Source organism: Panulirus ornatus, chromosome 2, assembly GCF_036320965.1.
Source record: "Panulirus ornatus isolate Po-2019 chromosome 2, ASM3632096v1, whole genome shotgun sequence".
In the NCBI taxonomy this organism is placed as follows: domain Eukaryota; kingdom Metazoa; phylum Arthropoda; class Malacostraca; order Decapoda; family Palinuridae; genus Panulirus; species Panulirus ornatus.
Window position 1 is genome coordinate 291,214 of NC_092225.1, and position 20,939 is coordinate 312,152.

The 20,939-nt window shown below is 40.7% G+C and overlaps 1 protein-coding gene across 1 annotated transcript in view; it reads left to right on the forward strand.

Annotated features, from left to right (window-relative positions):
• LOC139753306 (post-GPI attachment to proteins factor 2-like) overlaps window positions 1-20,939 on the forward strand; it is a 146,807-nt gene that overhangs the window by 38,302 nt on the left and 87,566 nt on the right. The window contains exon 4 of the mRNA XM_071669612.1: window positions 12,469-12,556. Within this exon, the coding sequence (XP_071525713.1) occupies window positions 12,469-12,556 (88 nt within the window). The remainder of the gene's footprint in view (window positions 1-12,468; window positions 12,557-20,939) is intronic.

Genomic DNA, 20,939 nt, shown 5'->3' on the forward strand with positions numbered 1-20,939 from the left:
ACTGGGGAATAGCAGTGTGGTTTCAGAAGTGGTAGAGGATGTGTGGATTAGGTATTTGCTTTAAAGAATGTATGTGAGAAATACTTAGAAAAACAAATGGATTTGTTTGTAGCATTTATGGATCTGGAGAAGGCATATGATAGAGTTGATAGAGATGCTCTGTGGAAGGTATTAAGAATATATGGTGTGGGAGGCAAGTTGTTAGAAGGAGTGAAAAGTTTCTATTTAGAATGTAAGGCATGTGTACGTATAGGAAGAGAGGAAAGCGATTGGTCCTCAGTGAATATTGGTTTGCTGCAGGGGTGCGTGGTGTCTCCATGGTTGTTTAATTTGTTTATGGATGTGGTTGTTAGGGAGGTGAATGCAAGAGTTTTGGAAAGAGGGGCAAGTATGCAGTCTGTTGGGGATGAGAGAGCTTGGGAAGCGAGACAGTTGTTGTTCGCTGATGATATAGCGTTGGTGGCTGATTTGTGTGAGAAACTGCAGAAGCTGGTGACTGAGTTTGGTAAATTGTGTGAAAGAAGAAATCTGAGAGTAAATGTGAATAAGAGCAAGGTTCTTAGGTACAGTAGGGTTGGGGGATAAGTCAATTGGGAGGTAAGTTTGAATGGAGAAAAACTGGAGGAAGTGAAGTGTTTTAGATGTCTGGTAGTTGATTTGGCAGCAGATGGAACCATGGCAGCTGTAGTGAATCATAGGGTGGGAGATGGGGCAAAAGTGCTGGGAGCATTGAAAAATGTGTGGAAGATGAGAACATTATATCGGAAATCAAAATTGGTATGTGTGAAGGAAGAGTGGTTCCAACAATGTTATATGTTTTGAGGCGTGGGCTATAGATAGAGTTGTGTGGAGGAGGGTGGATGTGCTGGAAATGAGATGTTTGAGGACAATTTGTGGTGTGAGATGGTTTGACGGAGCAAGTAATGAAAGGGTATGAGAGATGTGTTGTAATAAAAAGAGTGTGGTTGAGAGAGCAGAAGAGGGTGTTTTGAAATGGTTTGGTCAGATGGAGAGAATTAGTGAGGAAAGATTGACAAAGAGGATATATGTGTCAGAGGTGGAAAGATCGAGGAAAATGGGTGACCAAATTGGTGGTGAAAAGATGGGGTGAAAAAGGACAATATATGATGTGAGGTGGTTTGATCAAGTATGTAATGAAAGGGTAAGAGAGATGTGTGGTAATTAAAAGAGTGTGGTTGAGAGAGCAGAGGACTGTGTTTTGAAATGGTTTGGTCACATGGAGAGAATGAGTGAGGAAAGATAGACAAAAAGGATATATGTGTCAGAGGTGGAGGGAACGAGGAGAAGTGGGAGACCAAATTGGAGGTGGAGAGATGGAGTGAAAGAGATTCTGAGTGATCGTGGCCTGAACATGCAGGAGGATGAAAGGCATTCAATTGATAGAGTGCATTAGAACGATGTGGTATACCAGGGTTGACGTGCTGTCAATGGATTGAACCAGGGCATTTGAAGTGTCTGGGGTAAACCATGGAAAGTTTTGTGGGGCCTGGATGTGGAAAGGGAGCTGTGGTTTCGGTATATTATACATGACAGCTAGAGACTGAGTGTGAACGAATGTGGCCTTTTTTTACTTTTCCTAGCACTACCTCATGCACATGCAGGGGGGAGGGGGTTGTCGTTTCATATGTGGTGGGATGGCGACGGGAATGAATAAGGGCAGACAGTATGAATTATTTACCTGTGTATACTGTGTATGTCTGTGTGTGTATATATATATATATATATATATGTATACGTTGAGATGAATAGGTATGTACATGTGCGTGTGTGGATGTGTGTGTATATACATGTGTTTTTGGATGGGTTGGGCCTTTCTTTCGTCTGTTTCGTTCCGCTACCTCAGCAACGTGGGAGAGATTGACATTCTCTGAATATGTCCAAACCATATCAGAACTCCCTTTTCAGTTCTCTTAGTTGTACCCTTCTTATTACCATTCTTCCTCTCTTACTATGTTATCACTTACTCAGAGAAACCTCCCACATCCCATACTACACACTGTCCTTAAATATTTCATATCCAACATGTTTGTCCTCTTCCACACTATCTCACGTATAGCCCTTGCACCACATCCATACATCATACCTGTTTTCACACTTCCAGATAATGACCTCTCTTCACATTCCTCGTTGCTCCTGATAGTACTAACCCTAACCCCCTCACCCACCCTATGATGCACATCCACTTTCATGATTTCATTTTCTTTTATGTCCATTACCAGTGATCTAAAGCACTTCACTTCCTCCAAGTTTTCATTCAAACTCACATCCGAGCAAACCTGCCTCCCTGCACAGCCAAATTAGCCTTGCTTTTTCTCACATATACTCTTAAATTTTTACACTCGTATATGCTCCCAAACTCAGATACCAACTTTTGCAGTTTCTTACTTAAGTTATCATCAGCCATGTCATCAACAGACAACACCTCACTTAATTTGTAGAGTCTCTCACCCCCCTATAGACTGCATGCCTGCCTCGTTCTCCATGATCTTTGCATTTAACTCCCTCACCACTCCATACATACACAAATCAGACAGCCATGGTGATATTGCACACCGATGCTGCAGACCCACCTTCACCTGGAACCACTCTTCACTGCTTCCAACAGCTTTCCTGCCACACTATATATATATTTGTACCACCTTCCATAGCATCTGTATTATCCTTGTCATGTGCTATCTCCAAGTCCATAAGCGCCACAAACAAAGCCTTCTACTTCTCGAAGTATTTCTGTCGCACATTCTTCAAAGCAAATACCTAATCCACACATCCTTTACCACTCCTGGAGCCACATTGTTCCTCCCCTGTATAATGGTCTGTGCATGCCAACACTCTCCCAAATACCAGTTATCCATACAGGTAACTCAACAAACTTATACCTCTGTAAATTGAATGCTCACCTTAGTTCTTACCTTTATACATTGGCACTGTATATGCATTCCATCAGTCCTCAGGCTCCTTATCATTATCTATATGTACATTGAAAATCCTAACTAACCAATCAACAGCCCAGTCACCATCTTAAAGAAATTCAACTGCAATACTATTCAGTCTAGTCATCTTTTCCCATTTCCTCTTATACAAGGGTTTTGTTTACTATTTTTCATAGTGTAATGAAAACTGCAATGTTTAATGAAGGGAGAAATACACCTTCAGGTTACTTTAAGTGATGAAACAGAGCAGCTTAAAAAACCCAGTGTGACTACCTGAAGTGTAAGGAACTTGGCTAGTGCTCATAAGATCGAAGTTTCATTGACCTATGGCTCAGGTCAGTTAATAATTCTTATATTCTTGAATACAGAACATATATTTTTTTTTTTGACATGCTGGTAGGCCAACAGTGTTTGTGTGCAGAGGGAAGTTCAGTATCTCGTTTTTCAATATTATGATGCCTTTGATACGTAGATTTTTATATTAACAAATGAATCCTAGAGAAAAATCTAATTGCAGCTACTGATGAGATAGTTGCTCTAACCCACAAGATCAGGGAATGAGCTGGTGACATTGGGAAGCAGTGCTAAGGCTGATGAGACATCCCAAAGTAATCCTTTTTTTCGAAAACTGACCCTTTCCAGGAATATGGTTTAAAACTTAACCCCTTAAGCATATTCCTTTGCTGTTAATAACAACAGAAATCAGTTTCAGGCTTTGGATGATGATGACTACATCCACATATTTACGTAAAGCTGGTTGATGAATCAGTCATCTGAGGTCAGCTGGAGTTCTTTGGCAATAACCTTTCATGCTGTAAATGTTTTTGCTTTCTAGGTGCCAGGATAGTTGATGTTACTGGTGCTGTATAGGTCTATGGTTCTTCTAACGATAATATTCTTATTATATGTCATATAGATAAAACTGTATTGTTGACTGGTTGGTAAGGCTATTTAATGTATGTATGACTCATGGTGAGGTGCATGAGGATTGGCGGAATGCTTGCATAGTGCCATTGTACAAAGGCAAAGGGGATAAGAGTGAGTGCTCAAATTACAGAGGTATAAGTTTGTTGAGTATTCCTGGTAAATTATATGGGAGGGTATTGATTGAGAGGGTGAAGGCATGTACAGAGCATCAGATTGAGGAAGAGCAGTGTGGTTTCAGAAGTGGTAGAGGATGTGTGGATCAGGTGTTTGCTTTGAAGAATGTATGTGAGAAATACTTAGAAAAGCAAATGGATTTGTATGTAGCATTTATGGATCTGGAGAAGGCATATGATAGAGTTGATAGAGATGCTCTGTGGAAGGTATTAAGAATATATGGTGTGGGAGGCAAGTTGTTCGAAGCAGTGAAAAGTTTTTATCGAGGATGTAAGGCATGTGTACGTGTAGGAAGAGAGGAAAGTGATTGGTTCTCAGTGAATGTAGGTTTGCGGCAGGGGCGTGTGATGTCTCCATGGTTGTTTAATTTGTTTATGGATGGGGTTGTTAGGGAGGTGAATGCAAGAGTTTTGGAAAGAGGGGCAAGTATGAAGTCTGTTGGGGATGAGAGAGCTTGGGAAGTGAGTCAGTTGTTGTTCGCTGATGATACAGCGCTGGTGGCTGATTCATGTGAGAAACTGCAGAAGCTGGTGACTGAGTTTGGTAAAGTGTGTGGAAGAAAAAAGTTGAGTAAATGTGAATAAGAGCAAGGTTAATAGGTACAGTAGGGTTGAGGGTCAAGTCAATTGGGAGGTGAGTTTGAATGGAGAAAAACTGGAGGAAGTGAAGTGTTTTAGATATCTGGGAGTGGATCTGGCAGCAGATGGAACCATGGAAGCGGAAGTGGATCATAGGGTGGGGGAGGGGGCGAAAATTCTGGGAGCCTTGAAGAATGTGTGGAAATCGAGAACATTATCTCTGAAAGCAAAAATGGGTATGTTTGAAGGAATAGTGGTTCCAACAATGTTGTATGGTTGCGAGGCGTGGACTATGGATAGAGTTGTGCGCAGGAGGATGGATGTGCTGGAAATGAGATGTTTGAGGACAATGTGTGGTGTGAGGTGGTTTGATCGAGTAAGTAACGTAAGGGTAAGAGAGATGTGTGGAAATAAAAAGAGCGTGGTTGAGAGAGCAGAAGAGGGTGTTTTGAAATGGTTTGGGCACATGGAGAGAATGAGTGAGGAAAGATTGACCAAGAGGATATATGTGTCAGAGGTGGAGGGAACGAGGAGAAGAGGGAGACCAAATTGGAAGTGGAAAGATGGAGTGAAAAAGATTTTGTGTGATCAGGGCCTGAACATGCAGGAGGGTGAAAGGAGGGCAAGGAATAGAGTGAATTGGAGCGATGTGGTATACCGGGGTTGACGTGCTGTCAGTGGATTGAATCAGGGCATGTGAAGCATCTGGGGTAAACCATGGAAAGCTGTGTAGGTATGTATATTTGCGTGTGTGGACGTATGTATATACATGTGTATGGGGGTGGGTTGCGCCATTTCTTTCGTCTGTTTCCTTGCGCTACCTCGCAAACGTGGGAGACAGCGACAAAGCAAAAAAAAAAAAAAAAAAAAAAAAAAGATACAAACAACATATTGAAGATGATGTATGAGCTGTTGGAGAAATATTGCTTCCTTATTTGATAGTGAGCCAGCACTTCAGTAGTCCCAAGTTGCACTCCTCTTTCTGCCTCACCCACATGTGGACTAGAAACACACAATCTCTCCATGTCATACATAGCACCTGACAACACTTGACTCACAGAGCTCATTCATCATAACTCTAGATTTCCTTGTGGTGAGTGCTATGTGCTAGTCCTCCCTTTTGAGAAAATGGTAGGAGCAAGAGATTGAAGTAGTAGGCAGTATTAGTAGTAGTAGTAGTAATAGTAGGAACATTTAGGTCAGAGCTTTAGGTTCAAACATTATGTACAAGTAGTTGGCAAGAACATTAGGCAAGAGTGTTAGGTACAAGTCGTCAGCAGGAACATTAGGTAGGAGCCATTACAAACACTGCATTAGACTTGCCCTCTGCCAATGGGCTGTTAAGTATGAGGCTCTAAAGGTGAAGCAGTGGCACTGGGGTCATGAGTTATGAAGAATCTAATGCTGTGGCAACCCCCTAGAGGGTGTTCCAGAAGGGAACAGGCATCAGAGATTTTTTTTGTCTTTTTTTTTTTGTCGCTGTCTCCCGCGTTTGCGAGGTAGTGCAAGGAAACAGACGAAAGAAATGGCCCAACCCACCCCCAAACACATGTATATACATACGTCCACACACACAAATATACATACCTACACAGCTTTCCATGGTTTACCCCAGACGCTTCACATGCCCTGATTCAATCCACTGACAGCACGTCAACCCCAGTATACCACATCGATCCAATTCACTCTATTCCTTGCCCTCCTTTCACCCTCCTGCATGTTCAGGCCCCGATCACACAAAATCTTTTTCACTCCATCTTTCCACCTCCAATTTGGTCTCCCACTTCTCCTCGTTCCCTCCACCTCCGACACATATATCCTCTTGGTCAATCTTTCCTCACTCATTCTCTCCATGTGCCCAAACCATTTCAAAACACCCTCTTCTGCTCTCTCAACCATGCTCTTTTTATTTCCACACATCTCTCTTACCCTTACGTTACTTACTCGATCAAACCACCTCACACCACACATTGTCCTCAAACATCTCATTTCCAGCACATCCATCCTCCTGCGCACAACTCTATCCATAGTCCACGCCTCGCAACCATACAACATTGTTGGAACCACTATTCCTTCAAACATACCCATTTTTGCTTTCCGAGATAATGTTCTCGACTTCCACACATTCTTCAAGGCTCCCAGAATTTTCGCCCCCTCCCCCACCCTATGATCCACTTCCGCTTCCATGGTTCCATCTGCTGCCAGATCCACTCCCAGATATCTAAAACACTTTACTTCCTCCAGTTTTTCTCCATTCAAACTTACCTCCCAATTGACTTGACCCTCAACCCTACTGTACCTAATAACCTTGCTCTTATTCACATTTACTCATAACTTTCTTCTTTCACACACTTTACCAAACTCAGTCACCAGCTTCTGCAGTTTCTCACATGAATCAGCCACCAGCGCTGTATCATCAGCGAACAACAACTGACTCACTTCCCAAGCTCTCTCATCCCCAACAGACTTCATACTTGCCCCTCTTTCCAAAAGTCTTGCATTCACCTTCCTAACAACCCCATCCATAAACAAATTAAACAACCATGGAGACATCACACACCCCTGCCGCAAACCTACATTCACTGAGAACCAATCACTTTCCTCTCTTCCTACACGTACACATGCCTTACATCCTCGATAAAAACTTTTCACTGCTTCTAACAACTTTCCTCCCACACCATATATTCTTAATACCTTCCACAGAGCATCTCTATCAACTCTATCATATGCCTTCTCCAGATCCATAAATGCTACATACAAATCCATTTGCTTTTCTAAGTATTTCTCACATACATTCTTCAAAGGAAACACCTTGATCCACACATCCTCTACCACTTCTGAAACCACACTGCTCTTCCCCAATCAGATGCTCTGTACATGCCTTCACCCTCTCAATCAATACCCTCCCATATAATTTACCAGGAATACTCAACAAACTTATACCTCTGTAATTTGAGCACTCACTCTTATCCCCTTTGCCTTTGTACAATGGCACTATGCACGCATTCCGCCAATCCTCAGGCACCTCACCATGAGTCATACGTACATTAAATAACCTTACCAACCAGTCAATAATAGAGTCACCCCCTTTTTTAATAAATTCCACTGCAATACCATCCAAACCTGCTGCCTTGCCGGCTTTCATCTTCCGCAAAGCTTTTACTACCTCTTCTCTGTTTACCAAATCATTTTCCCTAACCCTCTCACTTTGCACACCACCTCGACCAAAACACCCTATATCTGCCACTCTATCATCAAACACATTCATCAACAAACCTTCAAAATACTCACTCCATCTCCTTCTCACATCACCACTACTTATCACCTCCCCATTTGCGCCCTTCACTGAAGTTCCCATTTGCTCCCTTGTCTTTCGCACTTTATTTACCTCCTTCCAGAACATGTTTTTATTCTCCCTAAAATTTAATGATACTCTCTCACCTCAACTCTCATTTGCCCTCTTTTTCACCTCTTGCACCTTTCTCTTGACCTCCTGTCTCTTTCTTTTATACATCTCCCACTCAATTTCATTTTTTCCCTGCAAAAATTGTCCAAATGCCTCTCTCTTCTCTTTCACTAATAATCTTACTTCTTCATCCCACCACTCACTACCCTTTCTAATCAACCCACCTCACACGCTTCTCATGCCACAAGCATCTTTTGCGCAATCCATCACTGATTCCCTAAATACATCCCATTCCTCCCCCACTCCCCTTACTTCCATTGTTCTCACCTTTTTCCATTCTGTACTCAGTCTCTCCTGGTACTTCCTCACACAAGTCTCCTTCCCAAGCTCACTTACTCTCACCACCCTCTTCACCCCAACATTCACTCTTCTGAAAACCCATACAAATCTTCACCATAGCCTCCACAAGATAATGATCAGACATCCCTCCAGTTGCACCTCTCAGCACATTAACATCCAAAAGTCTCTCTTTTGCGCGCCTGTCAATTAACACGTAATCCAATAACGCTTTCTGGCCATCTGTCCTACTTACATACATATACTTATGTATATCTCGCTTTTTAAACGAGGTATTCCCAATCACCAGTCCTTTTTCAGCACATAAATCTATAAGCTCTTCACCATTTCCATTTACAACACTGAACACCCCATGTATACCAATTATTCCCTCAACTGCCACATTACTCACCTTTGCATTCAAATCACCCATCACTATAACCCGGTCTCGTGCATCAAAACCACTAACACACTCATTCAGCTGCTCCCAAAACACTTGCCTCTCATGATCTTTCTTCTCATGCCGAGGTGCATATGCACCAATAATCACCCATCTCTCTCCATCAACTTTCAGTTTTACCCATATTAATCGAGAATTTACTTTCTTACATTCTATCACATACTCCCACAACTCCTGTTTCAGGAGTACTGCTACTCCTTCCCTTGCTCTTGTCCTCTCACTAACCCCTGACTTTACTCCCAAGACATTCCCAAACCACTCTTCCCATTTACCCTTGAGCTTCGTTTCACTAAGAGCCAAAACATCCAGGTTCCTTTCCTCAAACATACTACCTATCTCTCCTTTTTTTCATTTCTTGGTTACATCCACACACATTTAGACACCGCAGTCTGAGCCTTCGAGGAGGATGAGCACTCCCCGCGTGACTCCTTCTTCTGTTTCCCATTTTCGAAAGTTAAAAAATACAAGGAGGGGAGGATTTCTGGTCCCCCGCTCCTGTCCCCTCTAGTCGCCTTCTACGACACGCGAGGAATGCGTGGGAAGCATTCTTTCACCCCTATCCCCAGGGATAATATATATATTATCAGAGATATAGATAGATATTTGATTTTCTTGAAATAAAGGCTATTACATTTTGATTTGAGGAGTACTGCCCAGGATTGGCACTGTGAATGTTTCTTTAGTAAGGGATTCAGCTTCAGTAATAGGTGGATAAACCTTTGTTTGTAAGAGGAGTTGAATTCATAAATTTGAAGCAGCTTTCTTACATGTATTCTGGTGTATAGACTACACCTAAATGATCAGGGAGCAGAGCATTTAGGCAGACTCATTAGTGATTTGCTTATGAGTTTTGATGAAAAATGCAGCCCTTGTGGAGCAAACCCATTACCTCTTGTAAGTACTTTTTGAACAAATTATCAGTCATATCAAAGTATTTAAGCATGAAGTGTACATACAAGATTTCAGAGTCAGAGACAACTGTATTGGGAGAAAATTCTATGATTGGGATTTCTGAATTTTTGGCTAGATTTTAAAGATAGAGATTTCCTCACTGATTACACAATTTTAGGGTACATTCTGTTTAACTTCATATGGAAAACAAGGTATATGGTGTTGACTTGCTCTATTTTAAAGCTCATCTTTATCCTATGATGATGAAGTTTTAACCACTGACTTTGTTTTTATTCTAAATTCAAGATAGTCTTTGTAAGAAAATATGAGTGGGACTAGTTTACACCAAAGGTAGACGGTTGACTTTATCATTACATAACATTGGGACATTTTTAACATGATATCTGTGTAGTGGATGAAATCCTTTTCCAGTGGTTCTGGATGAAAACTGTACCTAGAATTACTTGATAGTGTCCAAATCTAACTGGCTAAAAGACCTACTTGTGATGAAAACATCATAGCTTTAATCAGTCTGTCTATTTATCTACTCGTCTAGATCTCTTTGACTGTTCCCTCTGAGAACTCTCATCAGGGGATGGCCATAGCAAAAGAGTCTCCACTTGTCCCTCTCCTTACATGTTTCCCTCACATACATCATTCAATGCATTCTTCCACTTTTCTCTCCTTACAATTCATTGACGTATCTTTGTCTTGAATATTGTGTTCAGTTTTGGTCACCTTACTTGAAAAAGGCTTAAAAAGAGTGGAGAGAATACAGTGCTAACACAGGCTAAGAAACAAATCCTTTGAGAGCTTATTAAATGACTTAAATCTGTAAGTTTAGAAAAGAGAAGATTAAGGGTGATGTAATACAGGTATTCAAAATGACCAAAGGCTTCAATAATCAGTCTAACAAGCTACTTATGGCTTGATTTGTTTGATTTCACTCACAGTAATGGATACAAACTTTTGGATAAGCATTTCACCTCAGATGAGGCTTATTAACTATTCTTCAACAGGCTTGTTAACATATGGAATGATTTACTGATTAGAGTGATTGAAAGCAGTACCATAGATACATTTAAGAATAGACTTGATGAACATTTTACTTTAAGTCTATGACTGACATTGTTTGCATTTTCCTAGTTACTTGGAAAATATGCTGTTTTTTTATTTGAATCCTCCTTATGCCCTTCTGCTAATAACTCACTCATGTATGAGTTTTTGACATTTTCCAAGGTCACAAACAGCCTGTAAAGGTTGTCTGTTGCAGTTTGTGTTTCTTTGTGTTTGTAAAGTTTGTCTGTCACAGTTTGTGTTTCTTTGTGCTCCTTTGTATAAAACACTTTTTGAACTATTATGACTTCAAAAATATCTGATTTGACCTTTCATTGCACGCATACTTCTTGATGTACTCTTGATCTTATTCATATCTTCAGCCTTCATGGTTCTGTTTGCTGCCACATCCACTGCTAGTTACTTGAAGTGCTCCATTTCCTACTTGTTCCATTCTATTTAGACTTAGCTTCCAACCTTCCATCGCATTATTCTGCTGCACCTCATTACCCTGCTTTTTGTTCACAATTCACAGAAACCACATTGCCCCTCTCCACTTATAACATATTCTATAAGATATTCTGTACATGCCATTACCCTCTTGACCACCACTCTTTTTTGCCATTTACTTTTCACACAAAGTCCTCAGAGCAAACACCTGGTCCACATACCTTGTACCTTTCCAGAAATTACGTTGCTTTTTCCACTTTTAAGGTATTCTCTACTTGCCACTACCTTCTTAATCACCACTCCCTGTACAGTTTACCAGGTAAAGTAACAAGTTTATACCTCTTTCATTTGAGCATTAACTTTTATACTCCTTGTTTTTGGATAATAGTAATATATATGCATTTTGCCAGTCCTCATGCATGTCGCCTTGGGCCATAGATATGTTGATTAGTCTGACTTATCAATCAAAAACTTAATCCTTTCTTGAGAAAATTACGATCCCATTTATTCCTGGTGCTTTAGCACTGTCTTTTCCTAGATGTTAGGTACCACTTCTCTTTCCACTCTACCATTTGTCATGACTGTATCACCTTATGCCATGTATGTTCCTTCATTTAAAACACACTGTATTGACCATCTTATCCTCAAACACATTCAACAATCCATCGTAGTACTTGCCTTATCTATTTTTGATACCTTTACCTTTTACCACTCTTCATTTTCTTTCCTCAGTGTTGCTCCCATTTGTTTTCTAGTTCTCTTCACACTGCATGCCTCCTTCCAAAACATTTTCTAGTGTTCTGATACTCTATTACCCTATCTCTTTTTTTACTATCTTTTTCAGCTCTTGTTCATTTCTCTATACCATTTTCACTTTCTTTTGCACTATTCTCAATCACTTGCACTCCCCCCTTCCTGCAGTTAACATCCATACACCTCCCTTTTCTCTTTCACTAGCAATGTGACTTCCCTATCTCAGTACTCATTACCCTATCATGTATGTCCACATCCTCCCATTTGCATGCCATACACTTCAGATGTACATGTAAATGCAGTGTCTCCAAATACCCTCAGTGCCTCCTCCACTCCCCTTGTGTTGTTATTCTCACCCTGTGTCACGTTTCTTACTGAGACTAAATCTTAGTGTATAGTTTCCCATACTTTCAGCCTTTCCATTGCGATCTGTTTCTCTTTACTCATGACCTCTAGATTTATTATCAGTTGTACTTTTTTTTACAGAATGCAGTGAAAGTTACCACATTCCTGAATGTTGTTGAAAATATTGCTCTTCTTGGTCTTTCATTTGTCTCATCAAAAGAAAATTATGGTAAGTATTTACTCAGTGAAGGGCATCTTTCTGTGTGTCAGATTTTATGTTCATTATGTTATGAATAATATGAATATATCTTTTAGTATCTGTATTCAAATACAGGTTGAGCATCCCTTATCCAAAATCCAAAATGTTCCAAAGTACATAACTTTTTGAGCAGCAACAGAAAAGTACAAGTAGAAAATTCCATACCTAAACACATTATTTTTTCATTGTATTAATGATATTTCATATTTTTTAACTTAAGTACTTATGTGTTAATAAGTGTAAGAAAATGATTGCTTATCAGTAGCATATAAATTCAGAGCCAGGAATGAAGGTGATGCTAACCAACGAGATTGTCCATGTGGGCGGCTGAGGTTGTGACGCCTTAACTTTCTAATGGTTCATTGCCACACAGACTTTCTTTCATATGCAAAATTATTGAAAATTTTTTATGAATTACCTAAGGGTATGTGTATCAGGTGTATATGAAACATAAGTGGATTGTGTGTTTAGACTTGGGTCCCATCCCCAAGATATCTCATTATGTACATGCAAATATTCCAAAATCCGAAACACTTCTGGTCCTAGGCATTTCAGAGTAGGAATACTCAACCTGTACTGAATTTACTTGGTTTACAGAAGATTGTCCAGACATAAGCTGTTCAGAATGACTGGTGACTTTTACATTGTCTCTTTGCACAAAGTTGACATATAACAATTGGTGCTAAGGCCTAATTAAGCCAAACTTAATTAAGCCTTAATAAGATTGGCTAACCAAACCCTGTAAAAGCTGAATTTCCTTTATTTTTATACGTTCTAACCAAACCATACTCGAGCAAACGTATTTTAAAACATCAGCACTGTATTAAAGCTGAGTATTAATGGTACATGTGTGTTTTTCTATGATTCCATTGTATTCTTAGAGTCACGTTGAGTAATTTTCATGCCAAGATATTGATAATCAAATGATTAACTTGTGTAAACTAGATTGAGCTGAACAGAGCTGACTTGACCTGACATGATTTAAACATATATAACTTAACAGAACCTACCCTTGCCAATCTAACCCGTGGTAATGTAATCTGATTGTGCTTTGCTTTACCTTACATTAACTCTTAAACCTGACCTCTGCATTAGAGTTACATGGGAGGTTTTTTGATCAATTTTTATGTGCTACCATAGAATTATCAGGAGAATCAAAGTATGCTGGAATAACTGTGTCAGTATCTAGTGATGCAGCTCCTAGTGGCTGTCTTCATGGCCTCTCTAAAATGCAATTGTCGTACATACTTTCCCCTAGTGGTCTTCTGCTTTACCTCTGTCTGCCTTTGTTCCACCTTTTACTAATCTAGCTTGGACACTTCTTTTAGTCATCATTCTTTGTCATTTTCCTCATATTAAAAAGATTCCCATATCAATACTTTTTCAACTGCATTTTTATCAGAAAGTATTGTATTTGTTTTGAATAATTGTGGTCCGTTCAAGTATCCCAACACTGTAGTCCTGACTTTTGCAATTCTTACCATATTACATAAAGACCACTTCTTTTTGACTGTCAGTCACAGACTGTTCTTGTTATTCTTCTCTTTACTGTTCTTTTGTCTTGTTTGTACCACTTCAGTACAGTATCCTGAATTTAGTAAACTTTCGATGCTATGAATGTCAATCTACACACATGATTTCCTTTGACAGTTTGAATTCTGAACACATTGGAGGCTGTATTTGCTGGCCATATGTGGCAACCCAAACAAAGGATGAGTCACTGGAGGCTTGATAACCTGCTTGTGACCATGGTAAGCACTTATGCACCTTTTCTAGGGACCTTCTGTGTCTGTGGTGGCACCCGCCCCACCCACATCATCCGCCATTCTACACTTCCACCGTGATTGAGGGTTGCCCAATCCAAAAAATAACGTATTTTTTCCTAAACTCAAGGGTGTTTTGAAGCTGGTGATAAGAAAAGAAGGGTTTTAGTTTTTCTGCACATAATGTTATGAATAAAAAAAAGATGAAATGTGTGTAACTTGCTTACAGAGGATTGGCCACTCCTGCAAATACTGTAGTATGTTTTCCCAAAACAAGGAACTCATTACATCTTACTTTTTAAGATTTTTTTTTCTTATTCTCTAATGTATGTTTTCATAGATTAAAAGAATAAAGATATTTTTGCTATTTTTTGTGAACTGGGGAAGGCTTATGAAATCAGTTGCATACCAAAAGGGTTTACATACCCATTTCCCTATATCTCTTGAAATTTTTCCTTTATCACTTGTTACAACCACTTAAGATCTCTTTCTAGGAGCAAAGGACATGTTTTTGTGAGCCCTCTCTGCATGTATGTAAAGAATCAGAAGTCATTAGTTTGGGAAGGTGGTTTCCAGTGTTTGTCTTTCTGAGGAACCTTTCCATGGAGGTGACAAGCATATATGTCTTTAGATATCCTTTACATGTTTGTTGATGATACTTCATTCTTAAGTGTCAAAGGTTGATCTGGTGTGGTCTTAGGGTTGCTACCATCAGTGATGAAGGACCTAAGTGTGCCAAAAATAGTTTTTTCTTCTATACTTAGCCTCTTGATGAAGAGCTCTTCTCAAACCCTCTTCCTCAGTGGTAGTTGGCTCTCATGGTTTGTAGGACAAACTGACCCAGGAGAGAAATGTGAATTTTGAAGATTAAAAAACTCTCTTGGATGGGTCCAGGAACATTTTTTCCAAGATACATTTCCTGCTCCTCCTTCCCATTCTTTCTAAAAATTATTCCCTTAAGTGAAGGTGACCATCATTGGGGTGACATCTGTATTTAGTATTCCTGGGAAATTGTATGGGAGGGTGAAGGCATGTACAGAGCATCAGATTGGGGAAGAGCGGTGTGGCTTCAGAAGTGGTGGAGGATGTGTGGATCAGGTGTTTGCTTTGAAGAATGTATGTGAGAAATACTTAGAAAAGCAAATGGATTTGTATGTAGCATTTATAGATCTGGAGAAGGCATATGATAGAGTTGATAGAGTTGCTCTGTGGTAGGTATTAAAAATATATGGTGTGGTAGGCAAGTTGTTATAAGCAGTGAAAAGTTTTTATCGAGGATGTAAGGCATGTGTACGAGTAGGAAGAGAGGAAAGTGATTAGTTCTCAGTGAATGTTGGTTTGTGGCAGGAGTGCGTGATGTCTCCATGGTTGTTTGATTTGTTTATGGATAGGGTTGTTAGGGAGGTGAATGCAAGAGTTTTGGAAAGAGGGGAAAGTATGCAGTCTGTTGTGAATGAGAGAGCTTGGGAAGTGAGTCAGTTGTTGCTCGCTGATGATACAGCGCTGGTGGCTGATTTGTGTAAGAAACTGCAGAAGCTGGTGAGTGAGTTTGGTAAAGTGTGTGAAAGAAGAAAGCTGAGAGTAAATGTGAATAAGAGCAAGGTTCTTAGGTACAGTAGGGTTGGGGGACAAGTCAATTGGGAGGTGAGTTTAAATGGAGAAAAAGTGGAGGAAGTGAAGTGCTTTAGATATCTGGGAGTGGATTTGGCAGCAGATGGAACCATGGAAGCTGAAGTGAGTCATAGGGTGGGAGAGGGGGCGAAAGTGCTGGGAGCGTTGAAAAATGTGTGGAAGGCGAGAACATTATATCAGAAAGTAAAAATGGGTATGTTTGAAGGAATAGTGGTTCCAACAAGGTTATACATTGTGAGGCGTGGGCTATAGATAGAGTTGTGCGGAGGAGGGGGGATGTGCTGGTAATGAGATGTTTAAGGACAATGTGTGGTGTGAGGTGGTTTGATGGAGTAAGTAATGAAAGGGTAAGAGAGATGTGTGGTAATAAAAAGAGTGTGGTTGAAAGAGCAGAAGAGGGTGTTTTGAAATGGTTTGGTCACATGGAGAGAATGAGTGAGGAAAGATTGACCAAGAGGATATATGTGTCAGAGGGGAAGGGATCAAGGAGAAGTGGGAGACCAAATTGGAGGTGAAAAGATGGAGTGAAAAAGATTTTGAGTGATCAGGGCCTGAACATGCAGGAGGGTGAAAGGCGTGTGGTTGAGAGAGCAGAAAAGGGTGTTTTGAAATGGTTTGGTCACATGGAGAGAATGAGTGAGGAAAGATTGACCAAGAGGATATATGTGTCAGAGGGGGAGGGATCAAGGAGAAGTGGGAGACCAAATTGGAGGTGAAAAGATGGAGTGAAAAAGATTTTGAGTGATCAGGGCCTGAACATGCAGGAGGGTGAAAGGTGTGCAAGGAATTGAGTGAATTGGAATGATGTCGTATACCGGGGTCGACATGCAGTCGATGGATTGAACCAGGGCATGTGATGCGTCTGGGGTAAACCATGGAAAGTTCTGTGGGGCCTGGATGTGGAAAGGGAGCTGTGGTTTCGGTGCATTATACATGACAGCTAGAGACTGAGCGTGAATGAATGTGGCCTTTGTTGTCTTTTCCTAGTGCTACCTCGCACACATGCGGGGGAAGGGGGCTGTCATTTCATGTGTGGTGTGTTGGTGACGGGAATGAATAAGGGCAGACAGTATGAATTATGTACATGTGTATATATGTATATATCTGTGTGTGTATATATGTGTATACGTTGAGATGTTTAGGTATGTATATTTGCGTGTGTGGACGTGTATGTATATACATGTGTATGTGGGTGGGTTGGGCCCCTCTTTCGTCTGTTTCCTTGCACTACCTCACTAATGCAGGAGACAGCGACAAAGTAAGATATTTTTATTTTTTTTCATACTATTCGCCATTTCCCGCGTTAGCAAGGTAGCGTTAAGAACAGAGGACTGGGCCTTAGAGGGAATATCCTCACCTGGCCCCCTTCTCTGTTTCTTCTTTTGGAAAATTAAAGAAAACGAGAGGGGAGGATTTCCAGCCACCCGCTCCCTCCCCTTTTAGTCACCTTCTACGACATGCAGGGAATACGTGGGAAGTATTCTTTCTCCCCTATCCCCAGGGATAAAAGTAAGATATATGAATATAATATATATTGGTGCCAGTGGCTAGGGGAGAGTAATGTAATTGCTGAATTGATATTGTTGATTGGTTGAAGGCTGAACCAATGCTGTTACTGCCTAAGAGGCAGCCATTAAGGAGTGAGGGTTGTTTACTACACCATTAAGATAGGAACTTAACCCTTAAACTCTGAGAATCATTGCATGATAGATTCAATCGCAAGCTCTGGAGTTATCATACTGTTACTGATTTTTATCCTTATTTGGCAGAGTAGAGTTGAAAGAGGTCTGACTTATAAACTGTCCCTGACTAACTTTGAGACTTGACACCCCTGCCCTATGCCACAATGTTTGTTCACTTTCCCCCTTCTATAGGTATTACTTTGGTTTTTCCTACTGAGAGCTTGTGTGCCCCACCACTAGCTAGACTATGGCAAGCTGCTGTCACATGATTATTGTTTGGCCATTGGCAACTCTGGGGTGGGTCATTTTGACAACTGCTTCTTTCCTGTTAACTATGACATGGCATATTTCAAAAGACAGGTCTCTCACTTTCTCAAAAATTTGTATATGCTTACCCATGTCATTTCTTTTTCCATCTCATAATTCTCTCTATACTTCAATTAAGGCCCGGCCTTGATGTGGACTTTTATCTGTGACTGGAGTCTTCAACATTAAAAAAAAAAAAATTCCTGTCAATATTTTGACATTAATGTGGGTATTAAGTGTTACCTTGGTCATTATGGGTGTTTTCTACAGGGACTACCACTCCAGAAGCTGACTTGAATGTAAATACACCTGACCTTCCCACCCCAGGAGTCCATTCTATCCCTGTCTGGCTCCTGCTTGCTATGTCCACCAGGTGGGACCATAGGTCATAAAGTGTTGTGAGGTTTTGTGTGCATCAATGGGCAGAGAGTACAGGGCTGTTGAGTAGTGGGTGTTCAGTGTCATCTTTGTAGTAGTTGTATTATGGACATGAAGGGTTTTTTGGATATACTTAAATAGTGTGTATAGTATTGCAGTGATGGATGATTTCCAGAGTATAAGTGGGAGAGTGTGACTTGTGTTTGTCTGGGAAGTTTGGTTTCTGATTGGTGTATGTCTGGTGGATTGGACTTAGTTAAGAGGTCAGTTATTTAGTGCTAATTGGATTATTTCACAGTAAATATCTTTTGTCATTGCTAGCTTTATTGGTGGGGGGGTTGCTGAGGTTACTAAAGTGTGAGGCAGCAGTAAGTTCTGTTATTTCATTTGCCATAATTTGGTTAGTCATAGAGCTGTTTGGATGGCATAGGATTGGGTGTCAAGCATGTTGAGGTGGATCTGTACTGGGAAAATCTTTGCTTCATCCTGAAGGTGTTGAGTGTATATGGTTGGTAGGCAGCAAATAACTGTCCTAAAAACAGTATTGTGGTTTGCAGTTTTGTTGTAGTTACTTGGGAGAGGGTGAAAGACTAGGCAGGTGAGGCATTGTTTAAAATGGAGGGATGAATTGATTGTATAACATGTTGAGGTATTCTATTTCCTGTCCAGATCCAGTGCCAGTTAGTGTTCTGAGGGAATTTTGTGTGTTGCTTTTGTATATGTTATTGGTGGGGGGGAGGAGGAGGAGGAGGATGAGGAATGTCATTAAGTCACATGTGATGGCTAGAATGATTGGTGTTGTGTTCAGTGGGAGAGACCGTTCATTTAAAAATGATTGAAGACATGATTGTTCCAATTATGTAAAGTAGTGTTGCATGTTTGATGTTGCTACTGTGGTGTTAGGATACTGAGATGTGATTGTGAGGTTGTCTGCATATGAAAGGACCTTCATATTGAAGTTTGCCTGAGGTAACGAGAGGTCTTGTAGGAAGAAATTGAAGTGTGAAAGAAATATCTGCTCCATAAGAAACTCTGCTGTAGAGTATTAGTGTTTTTAGCCATTATAAGAATCCCTGGGGATAGGGGAGAAAGAATACTTCCTACATATCCCCTGCGTTTCGTAGAAGGCGACTAAAAGGGGAGGGAGCAGGTGGCTGGAAAGCCTCCCATCTCGTTTTTTTTTTAATTTTCCAAGAGAAGGAAAAGAGAAGGGGGCCAGGTGAGAATATTCCCTCAAAGGCCCAGTCCTCTGTTCTTAATGCTACCTCGCTAATGTGGGAAATGGTGAATAGTACGAAAGAAAAAGAAAAGAAGTCATTATAAGTGATTCTGTCATAGCAGCCAGTTATGAAATTGGCCAGCTTCATTTTGTCATTATTGTAGAGGTTGGTGAGTTTTTTCTGTGAGGATATGTTAGGGGAGTAGTGTGAAATGCATTGTTGTCTGTGGTCTCTAGTACTGTATGGGAGGGGTTACGGATGGTTGAATTTATCTTGGGTATTTTGTGTGAGCTTACTGTGTAGTATGGTGATACTGGGTTTGGGTTTGAAGCCATGCTGTGAAGGTGTGAATTAGATGTTTTATTTAATTCTATGGATCTTTTTTTCATTGATTTTGGATACTGAGGGTAGAAGTGATGTAGGGTGGTAGGAGGAGAAGGAGTTGGGTGGTTTAGAGGGTTTTTGAATTGATATTATGGTGGTAGGTTTCCAGACATTAGGGATTCTTTTCTGTGCAGGCAGGAGTAGTGGAGGATGTCTGTAAGTACTGCAATGGCAAATGTGCAATGATGGTTATTATGAAAGTTTGATATTTTGTCAGGGCTTGTTGCAGGAGAGTTCTTTGTGATTTTAATTGGATTGTTGTATCAGTAGGAGAGAAAGGTGGGTGGGCATTTGTTTCTGGATGGATTTTTTATTTATTTATTTATTTTGCTTTGTCGCTGTCTCCCGCGTTAGTGAGGTAGCACAAGGAAACACATGAAAGAATGGCCCAACAGGAACAGATGGGGCCAGGTGAGGATATTCCAAAAAAGGCCCAGTCCTCTGTTCTTAGCGCTACCTCGCTAACGCGGGAAATGGCGAATAGTTTAAAAGAAAGAAAAGAATATATATATATATATATATATACACACACAGACATATACATATATACACATGTACATAATTCATACTGTCTGCCCTTATTCATTCCCATCGCCACCCCGCCACACATGAAATAACAACCCCCTCCCCCCTCATGTGCGCGAGGTAGCACTAGGAAGAGACAACAAAGGCCACATTCGTTCGCACTCAGTCTCTAGCTGTCATGTAATAATGCACCGAAACCACAGCTCCCTTTCCACATCCAGGCCCCACAGAACTTTCCATGGTTTACCCCAGATGCTTCGCATTCCCTGGTTCAATCCATTGACAGCACGTCGACCCCGGTATACCACATCGTTCCAATTCACTCTATTCCTTGCACGCCTTTCACCCTCCTGCATGTTCAAGTCCCGATCACTCAGAATCTTTTTCACTCCATCTTTTCACCTCCAATTTGGTCTCCCACTTCTCATTCCCTCCACCTCTGACACATATGTCCTCTTTGTCA